The 21,540-nt window shown below is 36.0% G+C and overlaps 1 protein-coding gene across 1 annotated transcript in view; it reads left to right on the top strand.

The window, feature by feature from the left end:
- The window catches only part of GlnRS (Glutaminyl-tRNA synthetase), a 57,111-nt gene extending 35,971 nt beyond the window's left edge, over nt 1–21,140 (top strand). The window contains exons 9-14 of the mRNA XM_083128031.1: nt 4,036–4,175; nt 7,838–8,009; nt 12,948–13,110; nt 14,764–14,984; nt 19,061–19,250; nt 20,914–21,140. Coding sequence (XP_082984157.1) covers nt 4,036–4,175; nt 7,838–8,009; nt 12,948–13,110; nt 14,764–14,984; nt 19,061–19,250; nt 20,914–20,964 — 937 coding nt within the window. The 3' untranslated portion in view covers nt 20,965–21,140. The remainder of the gene's footprint in view (nt 1–4,035; nt 4,176–7,837; nt 8,010–12,947; nt 13,111–14,763; nt 14,985–19,060; nt 19,251–20,913) is intronic.
- Nucleotides 21,141–21,540: the final 400 nt, after the last annotated feature.

Below are 21,540 nucleotides of genomic sequence, written 5' to 3'. Positions count from 1 at the left end.
TTACATAATCAGAAATACAAAGCTTGTAGTCAGTTTGTGTGAAGGGAGTTTGTAAGAAATTCTTGTCCTGGGAAAGTTGTAATATTTTGCTCTTTTCTTTGTGACTCAACGATACCTGTCTTTGGGAATTGCTGCCCCCAGTGCAGGACACTGTTGCAAGCTCAGAAACTGATATTGTACTAATTGACCGACTGCATTGATTTTAGTTTATTTTACTTTGCGTTTTGTGCCTCTTGGCTAATTTGCGAAGATGGGGATGAGTGATGAAATGGTGAAATTGATGAATGGACATTCACAAACAACCAAGCCCGACCGGGATTCGAACCCGGGACCCTTGGCATCGCGGCGCGATGTGCTAACCACTCGGCCACAGGGTCGGGCCCGACTGCATTGAATCCAGTCACAAAGCTTAATGTGAAGTACTAGACAGCTGCACTTGCTTGTCTCCCAATTGTCATGCACATGCCCACTTTCAATGCATCCAACATTTTTTGTTGTTGTTTGTTTCTCTTTCCAATTAGGTAAACTTCGAAGCAGTAGTTTAAGAGATGCAGTTCTTTGTTTTTTACTAGTTCTTTCCTGAACACCCATAGTGATTTGCTAGAGGCCTCATGGAGGCACCTACAAAGGATCCTGTGGAAAACAATCAACTAGTGGTCAAGTCCTGTGGATGAACAAAGATACTAGAGTCACATCCTTCACTTTAAACTCAAATCTTAAGACTTAAGAAAGCAGTATTTGACAGTCCACAGAATTATCTTATTGATTTGGCAACAGTGTGTTTCTTCTCCAATCATAGGTCAGAATACTCAAGAACCTTTTTGGTTTAGGGGAGTATCTACTATGTCAGTGTGAAGTTCATTGGAAAAACATTTCTACTGCAATTGTTTGGATTATTTATGTAACTGCTTATTTCATATACACTGTTAAAACCCTTAGTACGCCGCGCGGTCTGACGAAAGTAAGCCCAGTGTTGCCGAAGCTTTGAGCGGGAAATTTGAATTCGTATACATAATGGAGAAAAATCGTAATAACTCTGGCACTATGGGACCAATCTACTTCGGATAACTTTTGTTTTGCAGGCAGAACATCAGTGCATTTGAAAATTTGAATGCCCCAACCATGAGGGGGGGGAGGCAAGGGTTACGGGCGGGGCTGCATCCCCCGAATTTCAATGAAAAAATCATAAAAATGTGGAGTTTGCCCCCTCTTCTCCAGCTACTTTGGGGAGAAAACCCGAACTTTTGCTTTTTTCGTTCGCACTTGCATCTTGTGTAGCTACTGTGAATCTATTTCTTCCCTGTTGACTTGGCTCTTTGTGGAAATATGTCCGGAAGGAAACGATTGTGCATTAGGGAAATCGATGAGCTGTTATATGATACGAACTGTTTATGGTGAGGCCTTTGTTAGTCCTAACAGAGGAGGGAAGGGAGCCTTTGCAGTCGTTTGTTTTGTCTATACTTCTGGATAGACGCACACTTTAGACTCATGCTTCTGGCCTCTGGCTATCGTCAAGCTTCATTGCATTTCTAACATAGAGGCGACAGAAAGCTGACACTGCCAAACCTCATTCAATCCCCTCTCTCCTTGGCCCCCCCCCCCCTGCCACTACTTCAGCTGGATCACCAGGTCTAAACACAAAGAAGAATGTGTGCCTTATCAGTACTAAATCACAGCGTTGGAAGCTTGGAGGAAAACAGCATCATAAATACCAAGCATTTATTGTGTCTGTCAACTGAAGAGCGAACACGTGTTTGGGTGAGCCCAAACACGTGACATATTCCGAGAAAGGAGGGGGGGATTTGGAATTTTCGTAAACAGGATTGCAAAACATGTTCCCCAACGAACTGTCAGTGTTTCAACCTCAATATACAAATATAAGTGTGGCAAACCCTCGATAATTGTATCTAAAGCTGTTTGTAACATATGTGTTACAGCGGCTACAAGGGACATGCTTTTTTTGTAACATATGTGTTATGGCGGCGATTAAAGCTTCCTTTATGTTCAAATTGACCCTTGCAATCAGGAGGTTCCAAGTTTGATTCCCAATGGGGACACAATACGTAGTGGTTCAGATTGCACTTGAAGCTGCTGATTTGGTTCCAATTAGCCCAGCCAAATATAAAATGAATGGAAGAAAATATTTACAACTGAATTAATTTGCATTCTAATGAATGTAATGTAACACCATCATTGGTGGGTGATATGGACACAGACAACTTCACTAAATACACTCCGCGACAAAAAAGAATCTCCCTCTAGTAATAAAGTGCAAAAATTTTCTTTGAAGCAGTATTTCTTCATTTGTGGATTTATTTCAACAATGTAATATTTACAACAGTTGGTGTGTGATATTTTAAAGTACATGCTATGTAGATGAAGGAGGGAGTTCTTAAATTTTTGCACACTATTATTATTATTTTTATTATTATTTTTGTTATATTTTTTTATTCCAAATGTAGAGTATATTACATTTTTCAAGAAATACATTGAAAACAAATACAGTATTACCAAACCTAATTGCAGTACAATAATGCACGATTTCACCTCTTTGCCCGAAGTCAGTATTTTGTATGTCCACCTTTTGCTTTTCGTAATGCTTCAAGTCGATGAGGCATGCTTGCAACTAAATGGGAACATGTTTCAGAGTCAATTTCTCGGTACCAGATATTAACAATTGCCTCAATGAGCTCCTGTCGATTACAGAAGTTCTTGTTCAGGAAACACATTGTCATTATGTGCCATAGATTTTCTATTGGGTTAATGTCCGGTGAATTGGGTGGCTAAAATAATGTTTGAATTCCTTCCATTTCTTTGAACTGTTTGACCCGTTTAGCTGTATGGCATGTCGCGTTGTCCTCTTGAAAGATCCAATAATCGAGATTCTCTTGAGAGAAATGATCAGCTGCAGAGTTCCTTAATTCCTTGTTGAGAACGCTAATGTAGCCATCCATCCTGGTTCAAGCTACCCGTCAGAACTTTGAACCTGCCAACTTCTTTTGCAGAAAAGCATCCCCAGATTATCACGTACTCTTGAGTATTTTCTGGTGTTAGTAACACATTCATCTTTCAGTTCTTCACTGTCCTCCATCCATTTTCACATCACCGTCATTCCCGTGTACACAAAACTTCTTTTCGTCACTGAAAATGACATGTCTCCAGTCTTCTTCACTCCATTCGCCGTACTTGGAGTGGAATTCCCGGGGAACGCGCTTGTGTTGCTGTGTTAGATGTGGTTTCTTCGGAGTTTTCTTCTTCAGTTTCCTCTCTGCACACCTTCTCATTTTTCGTTCCGATACCTTTTCTCCAATTTCACCGCTCCAAATGTCAGCTAATCAGTGGGTAGACAGTCTACGAGAGAGCTTGTCAGCTTTTGCTAGACGTTTCAATTTTCTATCAACCCTGTAACTCTTTTGCTTCCACTGCCTTTTCTAGTCTGTACTTCCAGTCTCTGTATTCCGCCGAACAACATTTGTGGCAGTTTTTGGATGAATATAAAGTCTTCGTGCAATTTCTTTCTTGGACACATTAGCCTCTAACATTTAAAGTATCCTTCCTTCCTTTCTTGGGTTAAGATCTGTTAACACCCTGCTTTTTACCCATTTCGATTTACTGTACTTTGTGAGCAAGAAGGAAGACTTCTGATCAAGATACCTTTCAGCGAGGTTATGAAACCAATCCCTAAACAAATGTAACAATTGAACTATACATCAGACCAAACAAAGGTAACTAAACAATAGCGGAAGGCAATAAAGGCCGTAAAGCTTAACAATTTAATCAACTAACCGCTTTCTTTGTTGATTTCTTCATTATTACCTTCATTGTTAGAGTAAGTAAAATATCAGAAAATGTTAAAATTACCTACAGTATGTACAATTGTCAAAATAATTACAAAAAAAATAAAACACACTGCTTGAAAGAAAATATTAGATTTTATCACAGGGGGCGATTATTTTTTGCCGCGGAATGTAATTATAACAGTCATTCAGCTAAATTTGAGTGTACTAAATTACTTCATTTTAATTGTGTTTGCAGGAGGTCATCATACTACTGGTTATGCAATGCCTTAGACATCTACTGCCCTGTCCAGTGGGAGTATGGAAGACTTAATTTTAACTACACTGTGGTGTCCAAACGGAAAATAGGCAAGCTGATATCCGAGAACATTGTTCGAGGTACGGGATCAGTTATCACACAAAAATGTTACATGCTTGATATGTTTAGTGGAGAAGTTTTTATAAATATGTAGTATATTGCTTCCAGTGTGGAAAAAACATCTAGTATTACCCATATTAAAATGAGAACACAAGCACAAAGGACCACACACTACAGTATTAGAAGGTCTTAAAGGGTTTTAATTCGTCCTCATCAACAGAATTATGTGTAAATTAATTCTGATTTTGTTCCTTTTATATGTCAGGTGATGTTCAATAATTACCACTGTAGAATAATAATACATATCTTCAAAAGAGTATTAGTATTGTATTAACTATCTTGTAATATGTAGATACTAGGGCTGAGTTGATACCAATTTCAATTAGCCACACTGCAGTTTCTGTCAGTATTATTTCGTGTATCCCATTTTGTTGATGCAGATGAGATATCTGATAAACTGAAAGCTCTTTCTAACCTTTTTTCTGTGCTATGTAGTGTTTTGTGCTTTTGTCATTATTTTGTTACAGATAAAAGTGAGTAGTATTTTATTGACTATCAGTAGAGGCACATAATTTTGGTAAATTAAAAAGCAAAATAACGGTACAAAAACAGAGTTAATTTTGGGTTCAAAAGCAGTAAATAATATAAAATTTCGCTCTTATAGTGGTGAAAAAGTTGAATATAAAATACCATCTTGTTTTTAAAATTTGTGAATATTATCCCAAATTTGATTTAAAAACTGCACTTACTACATAAAATAAACATTTCCCTTCTAATAGCATGTTTATGTAGTTACCAGAGTATTATTTTTATTCCTGTGTAAAAGGGCCCATTTTTGCTTCTTAAATAATTACAGCAGAATTAGTGAATTTTCCTTGGATTGCATAACTCACAGGATAATTTTGACTGCAGAAAGTGCCGCGTTGGTAAACAAACTCTAAATTTCATGTTTAAGAGTCTTATTTCGCATTTTGCACTTCATTTCGCATTATTTCATGACAAAACAGGGTAGGAAAATGCACCTCACACCTTTCAGGTACATGAAAAAATTAACATTACAATGTGTTATTTCACATTTCGTGTTTTCGTCAAAAACGAAATATGCATGCCTCTAACTATTGATAAACAATAAGGATGGGGAGAATTTAAATCCCTGAGTTTATTGATACAGAAATACAAGTCCTGTCCCTATCCCGGGCAAGATCAAGCAAACCATTACCATTCTTGCTATTTTTCTTTAGTCCTGTAGCATCCTTTTATGTTGTAAGAGGTTATATTGTTGTTTGCAAGAAAATTGATTGATTGTCGAGTCTTTAGGTGTTGTGTAAGTGCATTGCCTTCGTAACTCTTGACAGGGTTCCCCACTGTCTTAAAGCTGACCTCCGTGGCAGAGTAGTTAGCACAGGATGCTACTACACTAAAGGTCCTGGGTTCAAATCCTGGCCTGCACATGAGTGGTCTTTGTGAGTGTTCCATCATCAATTTTATCATATCATCGCTCATCCTTATTGTCACAATTAACCAAAAGTTGCAGAAAAGTGATGCTAAACAACAAAAATCGGACCACTGTCCTGAAAATTTAGGACAAACTGGAAATTTCAAGGAATTTTAAAAATTCTTGTAAAAATCTTGAAAAGTCAGAGGAAAATGAAGTGTTTTTTCCAGGACTTTGGAATGAAAATAAATTCCACTTTTTTTTTTCCCAACATGAACCTGCTTCTTGGTGGGAGTTGTTCTATATAAAGGTGTTTTCATAATTTGCTCTGATAAGCTTACGTGATTCCACGTCTCCCGTAGCAAGACAGTACATGCCTGACGAATCTTGAGTAGGAAATGCAGTTTATTGCTTAAAACTTGGTTGCCAAACTGAAAATTCAGTCAACACAATCTCACTTCAATAAAAGAGACGAACTACCAACATTATCTCCCATTTTTGTAGTGATTAATAAATTATTAAAAATAAAATTTGTAAAGTTAGCAGTTATCATGTTTGGGGAATAAAAGATGCAGATAACATAAATTAATTACTAACTTCATCTGCAGATAAAGGTAGTAATTCGTTTACGTTATTATTAGCAGTTTATTATGAACATAGTTTTGTTTAAAAATTGCATATGATTTCAGTTAGTTTGACACATTGCTCAGTCTTATTAAGTACATATAAGCACTAACAATGAAATATCTCAAGTGATAGGTACTGTAATGTGTTTCTACAGGCTGTCTAACATACAGAGTGGTCTTAAAGTGACCTTTATTCTTGACGCTATGGTGATTATGGTTGAATGCTTGATATGAACACTTACCTGATAGTTTAAGGGTTTGGAACATCGTTATGGAGACCATCATTTTCGTAGCACAGCTGAGTTCTGCACCATGTTCTGGCAGATGTTTTGCGGAAATAATCAAGACTTGCATATGCCAAGGCATCTTCCACAGCTGCTCATAACTCGTGTGTTGTGCAATACCGGGTATTTGTGACTTGCTCATTGAGTCTTTTTGGAGTCCCTTGAGGCACAGGAAAGGTCTCATTCAGGTGATGACACACTTTAAAGGCAAAGTGTGCCAGAACATAGCACATAGTTTGACTGTGCTACAAAAATGACTGTCTCAATACCGATGTTCTGGACTCTTCCTCGGTGTTGATCATAAGCAGATTATCCACTGAATTGTTTGTCAAGAGTCTTCCTAAAGCATTTTTATTGGATTGCAACGACACACGTTAGCTTACTGCTTGACTAAGTGGAATGGCAAGGATGCAATTCAAAGCTGTACTTAACTGAGATTTCATAATCTTCTCAGTAGGGTTTCAGTGATTCCTGAATCTTAATTAGAAGCATCACTTTTCTACGTGGGTATGATGTGTGGATGTTGAAGAAATAAAGAAAGGTACTTTTACAAGGAATTACTGTTTTTCCACTGTATTGCTAGTTTTAGAAAGTTCCTTAACCTAGCTTAGGAACTTTTTGGAATATCTGCTCTTCCCAGTTTCTTGGTTCTATCCTAGTAAAGCAGATGCTGAGTTCATTAGGACCATCAACAAAATTGCTCAGCCCTGTCCTTAGGTGTTGGGTAAATATGTAGTGAGTGTCCTGGTTTGGAAACCATTTTTCTCTATCGAGCTGACAAAAATGGTGACTTCAAAATCTGCATAGGCACAAAACTAAAAATTCTCGCAACATTTTACGACTTGCGACTGTTAATTTTGAACACTCTTTGTGACCCTGTGTAAACATTTGTACGTGATCATTAGAAGTTTGTTTTAGAATATTTTTAGATATGTGTATGTGATTGTTGAGATATTGTAAAGATTATCCCTTTATATAATCCTTTTTCAATACACATTTCATTGCATAATTAATAATTTCCGCAGTTTTGCATAACCAAAAATCCAGACTTGAATGTAATTGACAAGTAAACTAAATTCTGTGTTTAATATCTAAGCATTTATTTTTCATTATTTTGTGATGAAATGTCAGATGTGAGAAAATGCTGCTCCCATTTTTGGTAACTCCTGTGTGTAATTTAGCTCACTAGCTGCAGATTGATATGGTGTTGCCATATTTCGTGTGTTTAAACTTTATGCCGTGAATACCTGTACTCTTATGTTTTAACCTTTATCAATGACAAGTCGTAACATATTAGAGTTTTGTATGCAGATGTTAATTTGTTATTTTCTTCCCAGACTGGGATGATCCTAGATTGTTCACCCTGACAGCCCTCTGTCGGCGGGGATTCCCTCCAGAAGCCATCAACACCTTCTGTGCCCAGATGGGAGTGACAGGTGCCTTAGTTGTGGTGGACCCCCAGATGCTGGAAGCAGCTGTCAGAGACGTCCTCAATGTCACTGCCCCCAGGTAGGAAGAGCAAGGAATTAAAGACCACTACAGGGTGTTTATTTGCCTATTTTACAGTAGAACATTTGCTTGAATTATGTTTTAAATTCATTGTCATGTTGTTTTCAGCTGAATAGTGCATTTGTAGTGCTTATAAAATAGCATATGGTTTTTCAATTGTGCCAAGAAAATGCTAAGACAAAATGTATTCATATGTTACCGTATTTACTCATGTATAATGTGCACTTTATTTCAATTTTTTTTCCTCCAAAAAAACTGGCCTTATTATGCATGGAATAATTCAGACAGCCAACATGAAACCACACATGTGTTCACTGATGCCACTGTATATAACACATATATAACCAGCAGGTGAAAATAGAAATTACGAGATTGGGTTTTTAAAATAATAATAATACCATATTTTCTCATGTATAATGCACAAATTTTTCCAAAACCGTACAGGGTCATTCCATGATTTTGTGACACTTGCATTTATTTTTCATGTTTACGGAACCATATCATGTTATATATCGTTGTAAACCTTAAATTCTGTAGTTTCTGAATATAGCAACAATATTCTATTCAAGATGGTAACACTAACATGCAATGCAATTGAAATGAGCTCATCAGAAAATTAAGGAATGTTCTGATTTTTATGGTACTTTGGATGAAAGAAAAAATACAGAAAAAGAAAATAATAATTAAAATATATTACTGGCCAAATAATATGACATATATGGAGTGTGTAAATGTCCTAATGGAAGATATCTTTTGCTGCAAACTGCTAGTTTTAGGGTCCGGAATGTGCCTTCTATAAATGTTACGTTAGTTGCGACATCAAGAAAAGCAGTGCCATTCTGGCAGAATTTGAGCATGCACCTTCCGTCCAACAGAAAATAAATTCCTGAGCATTGCAAATCCATAACGTAATTTTGATCTCGCTTTCTACTATTACAGAATAATAAGATGGTAAAAGAGTGAAAGCTTTGGGATGCTAAACACAGTGGAAGGAGAGGGAGTAAGTGGCATGGGTAGGTGACTTATTGTTTAAACAAGAAGATATTCTCCTCTTGGTCCACATGGCAACAGCTGACTCATTGAATAGGAATGATAATAATATCATTCACTGTTCATCGACATAGCAACAGCTTAACGACCCACAACTAAGAAAGCCATTTCTTGAACCTGAATTGTACTGCGCATTATATACGATATATAATTGTTTGTCACTTTTCCTTATCAAAAACCAGGGTGCACATTATACATGCACGTGCATTATACATGCATAAATACGGTAATTTTAAAAAAAGCATGTGTAAACTTGAAATAGTCATTTCCCATGATTTTTTTTACTTTGTGTAGGTTTTGATCACACACCTCCTGACAAACAAGATGCATAATGTCTGTATTTGCCATAAGAGAAATAATAGAACATATCTTCCTGAGCTGCAAATCCATAATGTAATTATATAGCTTCAGCTCCACATCTGAAAAGCTTGCTTCTTGGATAAAGCTGCCTTCAAATTTTCTTGCTTCCGCCACTGTTTTACACTTGCCTCACTAAGTTGAATTTTTGATCCACACTCCTGTTGTTGTTTTCCTGAATATTCCGCAGAACTGGCAATTTTTAACAACAGTATATCTCACCCTCTTACACATTGTGATCTTGCTCTCCTCTACTACAGAGAAAACATGGTGATTGCAGAAGGGAAAACTTTGGAATTCTAAACACAGTGAAAGGGGAGGGTGAAGTGGCATCAGTTGATGGTTCATTGTATACACAAGACTAGTCTTGGTCCACGTAGGAACAAGTGATTTATTGAATAGGTATGATGCCATTCCCTCTTGATCGGCATTAGAGTGCTGCATCGAGGCATTTTTGCTCGATTGTCTAATAGTTCGCACGGATGACACTAGATGGCTTATGGAATCAACTGTTTCTTTGCTCGAGCGAATAATGCTCGAACATTCAAACGATCGGTATACGCTCGAATCCCAGTAGTTCCCGTACATCCGTAATTTGTCTGTGGTAGTGCACCCTCAAATATTCTTCGTGAAGTGAAAGACCCAGTTAAATTGAAACTAAAGTGAACATAGTCATCATCTCCATGTTAAAATGTAATTTAGCCTATCTTACCAATACATAGCAGTATATGAAAATTAATAGATGATTATGGGCTGTAACTACCAGCACGAATTTTACACATATATTTAAAGGATTATTGTCACATTGAAATGATATTTGATGTTCTGTATACACTAGTGTCCAAAATTAAAGCAACAAACAGAAATTCTTTCCTCCTGTGATTTTTTTTGTTGATAAATGCTGGCAGGGGTGCCCACAGGGGGTTTTATGGTGCAGGTTGCTCCATCGAGATTTTTGGAGAGGATTTTTTCCTTCAAATAATATAAAATTCAACATTTATATCTTTTCCAAAATATATATAATAATTTTACATCTTAAATGCACCATATTTAATCCATTAGATGAAGAAATGAAAGTATTTAGGGCATTATCGAAGGGGGTGGGGTATCAAATTCCTATATATTAAACTTTAATTGACACATGGGTTCTGAGGGGGATTCTGAATTAAACTTTGGGGGGGACAGTATCCAACTCTAGATCTTAGATTATGGCGAGTACTTTAGTTAGAGGGGGATTGAGCATTAAATTGAAGGGGGTATCCAATTCTTGTGTATTACTAATGTCTTAGACTGTTGCGGAAATTCTGGTGTGGAGACTGAGAATTAATTTTTTGAAGGAGGCAATATCTACTCTTCAATATTAACAGTAAGTCTAAAATTGGCATTGAAATTATGGTGGTAGGATTGAGTATAAAATTTAAAGGGGGAGATAGAAAGCTCTTGATAAGTGTTAAATCTTATATTGTCAAGGGATTTCTGTAGTGGAGAGAGTTCGAACATGAATTTTTGGAGACTGTATTTAGCGATAATGCATCCACACGTTTTCGACCCCTAATGTGCCAAAAGAAAAGCTGGAAATGTAAAAGACTAAATATTTCGGGATCTTAAGAAAGTGTTGACACCCCATTAAGTTAATATTTTTCAAAGACTACAAAGAAATGGATGTAAATATTTTCTTGCTTTCTTCGCTCACAATGATTTGTTCCTACGATGTGTGTTTGGTGCTTTAATGAGATGAATATGAAGTTTTTATACTAAAGCTGCATTGCAAGACAAGCGATATTCTCGATTAATTGATTTGGTTTTTTAAGTCCACTTTATGCACTCTAAGGCTAATCGGTCCTGAACCTACAATTTTAAGTAGGATCCACGCCATATTCTCGATTATAATGAAGGATTTTAGGGGTGGTCTTGAGTGATGGAGGAGAAGGAGGAGAAGGCAGATCAATTATAATGTTCAGTAAAGCTAAGAAAAAGTTACTTTCGGTAGTCAAGCTGTTGTAATTAAATATTTTGTGGGGATTATAATATGGTTTAAGGGCGCGAATGATATGATTTGGGGGAAACGCATGACATGCGGGGGGGGGGATGTGCCATTGGCCTTGGGGGGAATGGGCACCCTTGAATCCTGGCACATTAAGGTTAGTTTATTTTCTATCTTAAACCAGTTGTCTATGACATCATAAATATTACTATCACTTGATCGTATTATGTGGTCAAATGGACACACAGGAAAGAATTTCAGTTTGTTGCTTTAATTTTGGACATTAGTATATATTCGAGCATCTCGCTCGAGCTTTGGAGATTCAATTAAGTTTGAGCGAGTGAAAGTGGTCCAATGCAGTACTCTAATCGGCATAGTAACAGCTTTACAACATACAACTAAGAAAGCCATTTCTTGAACCGAATTGTACTGCATATTATATAGGAAATATGTTTTTTTTTCTTTTTCTTTTTTTTCTCCAATCAAAAACCAGGGTGTGCATTATACACGGTATTCTGGTGCAGGCATCATATTGCTCTTGTTAAGAAAGTTTATCTCAACTCTCAAAGCTCAAGTCCAATAAAATGAAAGGGGAACAATTCATGTTTGTATTTTCTTGTTTTGCATTCCTTTGCCATTTCAACTAATCATTCATGATTGGGAAATGAGAGATGCGGTAGTAGATAAATAGAGAGAGACACAATAGAAGCACACCAAGCAACAGTGCAACAAGTTCCAAGGAGGATGTTAGTGGCCACTGAAATTAATAGAACTACAAATAAAACTGTTTCATGGTTTCTCTGTATTTATCAACTAATTATGACGACGAGGATGCATGGTGATCAGATTCAATTGATCACAGAACATTCACAAAGAAAAGCCATGTGTAGGTTGGCACACAAACCTGAAACCTTCAGTGTCAGAATTGTGGGCTTTCTGTAGAGACACATTGGATGAATTTTTGTCACCTGCTATGCAGATTAAAGATGATGTCAAGGACACAATCTTATCCTTATCTTTTTTGAAGATTTATTGTGGGTTTTACTCATAAAGGACATTGGAGGGGAGGAGGACAAGCAATCTGCAATCACCATAATTTGCTCTCTGAATATGCTTTTGGGAAACTTTAAAAAAAAAAAAAGGGCAAATAAACATACTTTTCACAATCAGAACATTATTGTCAACCATTTTAAAGAACTTTTGGGCAATTATAGGCACTAATATCAAAATAGGCATGGAAACATAATAAAAATCTACAAAACTTATCACAGGAACAAAATAGGCAAAACTCATTTAAGTTTCTGGGACATTATATTTTATTTATAGTAGAGCATAATTTTGAATTTTTTACTGAGAACAACTCTGATAATATCATAGAAAACAGCTTCTGCATCAAGGTTGCACATAAGTGTTGCAGTAATAATTAATATTGCTTAATTATTTAATTATTTTGTGTCACTTTCTACCTCATTAGCATAATTGGGACTGTTTGTGCAGTGATGAATTTCTACATATGATGTAATGCAGTGTCTGACCTTTCTCTGTAGGGCCATGGTAGTTCTGGAGCCACTGAAAGTCACGATCGTCAACTTCCCCTTCCCTGGTGTGACAGACATCCAGGTGCCAAACTTCCCTAATGACCCACAGAAGGGCAACCACTTTGTGCCCTTTGATAAGGTTCTGTACATCGAAAGAAGCGACTTCAAGGAGGTATGTAACATTGGTGTGCTTCTGCTTCACCATTTTCATGTTTCTCATCAAATTATCTTTTGTTAAGTTTGTAATTTTAAGGGTTCCCACTGCCATGGAAATCCTGGAAAAGTTAGGCATATCAAGCTAGGAGTAAAAAATCATGGTAATGTCAGGGAATTTCGTAATATTGTTTACAAACCAGGAAAAGACCGGGAAATTAATTGCTTTCTTTTTCTTGCAAGGGTGAGAGAACTAAAGGTGTTATTTATTTTCAATATTGTTGAATAGCATGAAACTTTGAAGACAACACTTCTTTATTACTATGTTAAACCATTGTAGGGTAGTTTGGAAAGTTATTTTAAAGTATTTGGGATAGCGAAGCAAGTTGGTTTGCTACAATGAGTCCCAACCTTGGGCTTATAATTTTGTCAATATATAATTTCACGTATACGGCATCAGTTAAACTTTTTCAGATGTTTTATGTAGTTTATAGCTTTTGGTGTGGTGAATAAAAAAATGAAATTTTGCTAAGAAAAAATGAATTTCATCTTAGAAAACAAATAGAAAACTGACAGGTTGGGTCATAAACAAATGGCAAGGTCTGAACAACCTCCACCTTCTCTTAGTTATGTACATGGCATTTGTCAGACCCATTCTGGAATTCAGTTCTGTGACATAGAATTTTTCCTGTGGTGTTGGAAAATGTGACATCATTGAGAATATACAAAATAAATTTCTTTCCTATTTATATTTTAGATTTAAACTGTTTAAATTATTTTATAGTTATGACAACCTATTGAACAAGTTAAAAGTTGAATATCTCTCAGCTAGAAGAAACAGAAATGACATAATTTGTGCGTCGTTTGGACATAATTTTGTTGAGAAAATCTTAGGAGGTTACTACTCTGTCCCTACGCTTTTATCGAGAATATCTATACGAGCTACGCCGTATCGAGTACGCACTAAAGGGTCGTTATTGACAACATCCACAGATTATAAATATAATGAGTTTTTAAACTCCATAGTCAGTAGTTATAATGATTTCCTACGAGCCTAAAGATCATTTGTATTTTAATCAATCACCTATTTAATGACTTATCATGTATACTTTAATGTATATATCATTCATATTTTATTGTACCTCTTATTGTATTTAGTATTTCTTTTGTACAGTCACATCTTTATCATTCAATCTTGTATTATAAATTTATGACTTTTTTGTATTTACATGTATACATACTGCTGTACTAAGGCCAGCCAGCTGTTTTTCAGCAGGATAATACTTGCATAAAAAAATAAAGAAAATAAATAAAAATTTGTGTTTTTATGGTCATTAAAATCACAAGTATAATTTGGAAACTGCACCTAGAAAATAATAAAAATAAAAATCCTAATCCTAATCATGTGGATTTAGTGGCACGTAAATATTTTGCATTAGTTCCATAGTTGTGTCCAAATATGTATTAATTGCCGAGTGGTGCCTTAATGTTATGCTTTAATTGCCAAGACCTGCCTAAATAGAATATAGCGTTGCTACATGCCTAAATATAATGCATTAGTTGCCTAATGCTGCCTGAATATTGTGCATTAGTTGCCTAGAGGTGCCTAAATATCAAAGTTCACTTTTTAAACTTACAACATATGTTCAGCACATACGTGTTGCCTTTGCAGGAGGAGGAGAAGGCATACAAACGCCTGACACCCAATCAGCCAGTGGGGCTGAGGCACGCAGGCTACGTGATCACCTTGGCGAGGGCCATCAAGGACTGTCAGGGAAACGTGGTGGAGCTGGAAGTGAGGTGTGCCCCAAGCTCGGCCTCCTCCAAGCCTAAGGCTTTCATACACTGGGTGTCACATCCGGTGCATGTGGAAGTCAGGCTGTATGAGCGCCTGTAAGTACTATTTAGTGTACTTCATATGCCTTGCTTCAGTACCTTGTTGTCATTTTATTAACTTTTTAATTTTTAACGGGCATGTGAAAGCCATGCTGTCCTCCTCCTACCCTCGACACGCTGCTACGTAGTATTGCCAGTCTGGTCTTTCACCAACTGTCTGGTAGAATTTGTATGTAATGGAGCAGTCTGTGGGGGAATCAATGTTATTAAGAGAGAAAAAAAAAAGCCTTTGACTGTGAAATGCCACAACTAAAATTCAAATCACCAACCCTGAGACCTTCTGTAAACAAAACCACGTGCATGCAGAAAATATTGGAAACTCATAGAAGTAAAATAATCAACATGAAAATCCAGTGTTACAGGATTCATTACGGAAGGTAAAAAAATGGCCAATTTGTAGTATGGGATATGCCGCCGCAAATGACGTCTCTCTTTAAATCCAATGCTCTTTCTTTTGTCCTTATTGCTTCACCTTTATGGTTAACTCTTTGCACCAGGAATCATTTCCCATAAATTTGGCTTAGACAAAATGATATAACATGGTAATGTATATTTCTAAGGTTTGAAATAGATAGGAGTGTATTTGAAATTTGTTTGTAGATTTTATGTAAATTGTATGTAAATAAAATATATAATGGGCATAAAAAGCCATATGCAATGCTGTAAGTCCAATAAGTATATTGATGATGATGATCAAAACAAGACAAAGAAAGTTCGTAAATTTATTGCGGTTGGAAACTTTGACAAGCATCCTAATAACGATTTTTGTTCCTCCAAATATAGTGCACTTCGTAAAATAACTTGGTGACATGGCAAGGCAAGATAAGTGTGAACATTTTGTAGGAATATGCATTGTAACTTTCAATGAGCTGAGAGATTTGTGTAGATATTGATATTTTATAACATTGGTTATTTTCTAAAAATAATAATGTGAACAGCAAGGAAGTAGTGCCACTTTCAACATGGCGAGTTCTATACGTTCGGGAAGGTCTCAGTGTTCAGTGATACATCGAATTGGTGAGACGGTTTGTTTACAGAAGGTCTCAGGGTTGGTGATTTACACTATAGAATTCAGTTACTGGTGGTAAAAAGATTGTCATGCAAAAATGTTTACCTTGCACCAGATTTCGAGGCTGCAAGGTGCGTTTGTTTTAGTTTTGAGAGACTGCTGCACTTCCTCTGGTCCCATGTGACTAGAGAACAGTGAATTTGAGTGAATTAAAAATTTAAATATTAGTTGATATTGTAGTCACATGAAATTCTATGGTGGCAGTTGTTTGGAATTAAGTGTTGCATATTTCATTGTAATATAAAATTAGTTAGATTGTATGTGTGTAATATCTAGAGGCACATTTTTTTGGTAAATAAAAAAGCAAAATTTCGGTACAAAAATAGTCAATAACGGGTTCAAAAGCAGTAAATAAAATTAAATTTTGCTGTTATAGCAGTGAAAAAGTGGTATATAAAATGACATTTTGGTTTCAAAAATGTGAATATAATTCCAAATTTGATTTAAAACTGCACTTACTACACAAAATAAACATATCCCTTGTAATAGCACATTTATGTAGTAACCAGAGTATGAAGTTTGTTCCTGTATAAAGGAATCCAATTTTTCTTCTCAAATATCCACAGCAGAATTAATCAATTTTCTGTCAATTGCATAACTCACAGGATAATTCTGACTTCGGAAAGTGTCACGTCGGTAAATAAACTCTAAATTTCGTGTTTAAGAGTCTATTTCGCATTTTGCAGTTCATTTCGCATTATATCGTTACAAAACATGGTGAGAAAATTCACCCACCACCTTTCAGAAACATGAAAAATTAACACTACAATGTGTATTTCACATTTCATTTTTTCTTGTCAAAAACGAAATATGCGTGCCTCTAGTAATATCATCATCTTAGTGTTCAGCCCTGTGGTTAACTTGTTCAAGTACTACTTTGCTATTTGAAAATTTTACTTCCCTCTCCTTCATTATTTTCCTGTTCACTTTGTATTTACAGATGGGAAATGTGGAACTTGTTTATAATCACAATTTAGGCAAAGTACAGACAAATCAGGTGAGAATCATCACTGTGCTGCTAGCAACACTGCAGAGACCACTGTGTTCAGAGGAGAGGTAGAAAGAAATGAACTTCACCTGTAGAGAGTTACCAGGTGGCCACAATTAAAATTTCCCTTTTTGAATTAGTTCAAACTTTCACCACCAGGTTGAAATATGGCGCTGAAGTAACAACCAGCAATTTGAGTTTATGTTGGTACAGCAGTGTTCAGTATGTACCATGTGCACGTGGATGATGCTTTGGAAGTATAACACAGTGTGATCAATGGTCACAGTAAGCATTTCACGGGATGTTGTTCACTGTGCACCAGATTAAAGCACCACATTTCCACACCCAGTAGTACTTGGTTCAGTTTGTGTGATGGTATATTGGCCAGGCTGCAGCTTGCATAGAATTTAGCAGACAACAGAATTCACCACTTCCCGTAATGCTCTCTTTGGTGGCAGTGCACCATTTCTCCAATCACACGTCAGAATGCTCAGCCGTCTTTTTTAGTTTGCATTCTGTATAACACACGTTAGAAACCACCTTTCTTCAGGCCAACAAGACTCTAGTGCCTGAACACGCACACAGTCAGGATAATCCTCTGTTTGGTTTTGTGTTAAATCATTTTTTCCAAAGGCGCAGTCTTTGCCGTGTGTAAAAGAATTTGTTCTCCGGCATTTTATTGCTTTTAATCTAGATACAGAGTTAATCTTCATGAGTATTATCCAAGTCATGCTCTCTCCTATTTTTTTCTGTTGTTGATACAGTTCTTCCCTCTGTGACATGAGAGATATAAATAATTCACGATATACCCATAATTTTAATTTACTTGTTAAGTTTTAGGCATTTTTTCAACTGACAATACCTTGGCTTTGTCTTGAATTAATACAGGGATAAATTATGATCAATTGATATGGCAATTGCTTTTGTCGTGTTTTCATAATGAAATTTTACACCTGACTTGATTTTTACTATGATAATGTACAAGGTGATTCAGCATTGTTGTCAAGGTTTCGTTACCTATAGTTTTCAAGCTTAAAGTAATAAGGTGGGGTGGATATGCTTACACGATATGAAAAGGTAACTCGAAACATTTTTACTTCTGATAGAATCAACACTGCAGAATGATAAATAGCTTTGCATGCTTGACTTAAATGTGGAATGTTAAGTTGACCAAATGGTAATCGATTTCCCCCACAATCTTGAAATGGATTTAACCAGTTGCGTATCTGAATGATAATGAACTTTGTTGTGAAAGACTAAAGTACCCTCATTGTGTACTCTTGAACAGTTGCCATTGTTAAGTATGCAGGTCCTCCTCCTCCCTCCACTGACCTTAAAAATCTGGAAAAATCAGTGAAACCAACCTTTGAAAGAAAAACTCTTTCACATCAAATCGGGGAAAATGATGTGGTTTTTGGTACTTCCCATTATTTGGAACTGAAAATAAATTCCACTTTTTCTTGAACTACGATCTCTATGAGTAAGATTATATTTTTTTTAAATTATAAAAGTCATGGTCATTTATTTTGCAGTGTTGTATAAGCTCTGTTCTCTTAAATAGCAAGTGCGGTTTACACTTAAAACATACAGTTCATCATACCTGTCAAAGCAGTAACACAAGAGGAAACAGCACACATAAGAATTAAACTTTTAAACTACTGCTCACACATGTTTTTGACTCCTATTTTATTCTTGACAATGCCAGCAAGAATCTGGTGAAACATCAGAACTTAAAGTTCTATTTTTTATGTCTAGTATGTTTTTATGTTTGTGTTTATGCTTAGTTATCACCACAGAAACGTTTCGGAAATTTATTTTAAAATTGCCTTGAAAAATCAAGGAAATTGTTTTGCTAAAGTGAGTGGTATTCCTGTGTATGTCATTAGAATTTCTCTGACATCAATACAGCAAATAAATGGTTTCCAATAATCTGGGATCACCTTGTGTTCTTACGCAGATGAGATTGTAGCAGAGTCACAGATGGAAAATATATTGGTACATTTACTTTCATTGTAGATTCAAGCATAAACATCCAGAAGACCCCAGCGAAGTGCCTGGTGGGTTCATCACTGATTGTAACAAGAATTCCCTCCAGGTTCTGACAGCATATGCAGATGTTTCAGTGAAAAATGCCCGGGTGTATGATAAGTTCCAGTTTGAGAGGACGGGATTCTTCTCTGTGGATCCAGACAGCTCTCCTGAAAAGGTAAGAATGCTCAGTTCCTTATTAACTTGATTTACACAGCATGTGGTATTTGTTTTGTCGTTAACTTAGGTGTATTGTAGAGTTACCGAGTTAAAAGTTGTTCCGTGTGTAATCATTAAATAGGTGAGTTCCAAATTTGCTCTCAGAGAGCCAGCAAGTTTCTTTGACCAGTCATACTTTGCTCTCTCAAAAATGTGCACTCTTTATTTTAAACTTTGTTGGTTCAAATCCTGTGCCAGCCATCCGACTAGGATGATAACCTGTTAGTGGATGACTGGGACAACAGCAATCCCAGCAGCTGTAAATCCTTTAAGATGGCTGTGATTACTACTGTCCCAGCATTTTACATGTCATTCCTCGAAAACAGAGATGGTATTTCTATTTTTAAATTCTTTTAATTTTTCATGTAATTATTTATTTCTAATGTGTGAATGTATGATATCCAAATTTCCATGCAGTATAAGTACTGGAAATTTGTCAAAATTAGAGCTGAGCCGATACCGATGCCAATGTATTGCTATAGGCCGATACCAGTGGTATCTGTATTGGAAAGTATCGGTTGGAATTTATTTACCGATACTTTTCCGGCATTTTGATCTTTCACAGATTCCTCAAAAATGCCACGGGACACTTTCGTCGAGTCTAATTATCCTGAAAATTTTTCAAAATTCGAAGTTCCTTTTAATTTTGCACCAGTTTTGCATGAATAAATGATTTTCTTGATAACATAACATGTAATTCATAATTGGGAAAAGAGACACGCGGTAGTATAAAAATACGGAGAAACTAGTACTTATAACATGTAATTTAATATTCTGGTGTAATTCTTGAATACTCCCTCTGTCCCATAATTATTGTCCGGTACACTTTTGTTTGTTGTCCCATAATAATTGTCCAATAGGCAAACTGTGACATTGGTGTATACAGAAGAAGAAAATTAAAACACGGGAATGAACCATACAACGTTATTACTGAAGGATCAGTACAAATTTGCCGATCAAGTATCCAAAAGAACATAAATAAAAAGTCACCATTTTGGCATACCGGACAATAATTATGGGACAGAGGGAGTATTTTAAAGCAAAATTCTTGGTACATTGATTCATATAATTTGGGTGGAATACGTTCACAAGTGTTATTCAAGATTTTGAACAACTTTTAATTATTACAATTTTCAAGTATCTATATTGGTATCGGTTCAAAGTAGTATCGGCTCAGCCCTAGTCCAAATATGTTTTTACTTTCAGGGATGTAATGGAAATGTACTATTTAAAAATTCATACAACAAAAACTATTCATTATAGAGATTTGAAGTTTGTTTTGTTTTGAATGCAGTGGCTAGAGCTTTCGCATGAGGCACAATGTTGGCATTCCATCTCAATATTGAAGAACAAGTGGTAATTAACTGAAGACATTTCTTTTCAGGGAGCTTCTGCAGCTCAGATTCTAAAATGTAACACTACTATGTAACTACAATTGTGCTAAATATAGTTTATGATTGTCCTCTTGCGACCCGAGACTTTGTTTTCAGTAACAAAAACATATTTCCTTTGTTTACAGTAACAAGAAAAATTCAGTTTTTAATTAATTAAAAGTAAAAGGAAGCAGTTATACAATGAATCTTGTAATAAGACTATAATTATAGTATCTTTACTAATTACAGATTGTTTTCAATCGGACGGTTACTCTGAAGGAGGATGCACAGAAGAAGTGAAGCGTTCCTTGCTCAATGTTACTGTTAAGTGCTAACCAAACAATGAAGTTTGAGAGTTTTTCAGAAAAACTTTATTCAAACATATTATTGAACTTGTATTTATGAAATTAATTGTACCAGTTTCCTGCTGAGCTGTGTTGGAAATCAAAACTGAAAATAAAGGTGGAAATAATGTTCATGCATATTTTATTCTCAGAACTGAAAATTTAGGTGATAGCATAAGTATGAGGTGCATTTCAGTGTAAAGGTGGTCATAAAATAGAAATAAAAAAACGCTTCATTGCTTGTACACGTGTTGTGCATACTGATTTCACTTGTACATAGTCACCAGTCATTTCCAAACAATTTTACACCAAGAAACAGATTTTTGATGCCCTGCGCATGCTGAGAATTGAACCAGTTTAGCAGCTCTGTTGCTAAAGTCTTCATTGTCTATGGTTTTTGCCGTCATGTTGTTGCAAATTGAGCAAAGTTCCAAGGTTGAATGGTGTCCTATCCATCTTGCTCACATTTTATGATATCCTAGTCTTTCAGTGACACTTCTGTACAAGGAATTTTAGTTTCCATTATTGCTCT

Source organism: Lepisma saccharinum, chromosome 9 (genome assembly GCF_977018435.1).
Source record: "Lepisma saccharinum chromosome 9, izLepSacc3.1, whole genome shotgun sequence".
Lineage (NCBI taxonomy): Eukaryota > Metazoa > Arthropoda > Insecta > Zygentoma > Lepismatidae > Lepisma > Lepisma saccharinum.
Note: the sequence above shows the minus strand (reverse complement) of the source record. Positions and strands in the feature narration are given on the sequence as shown.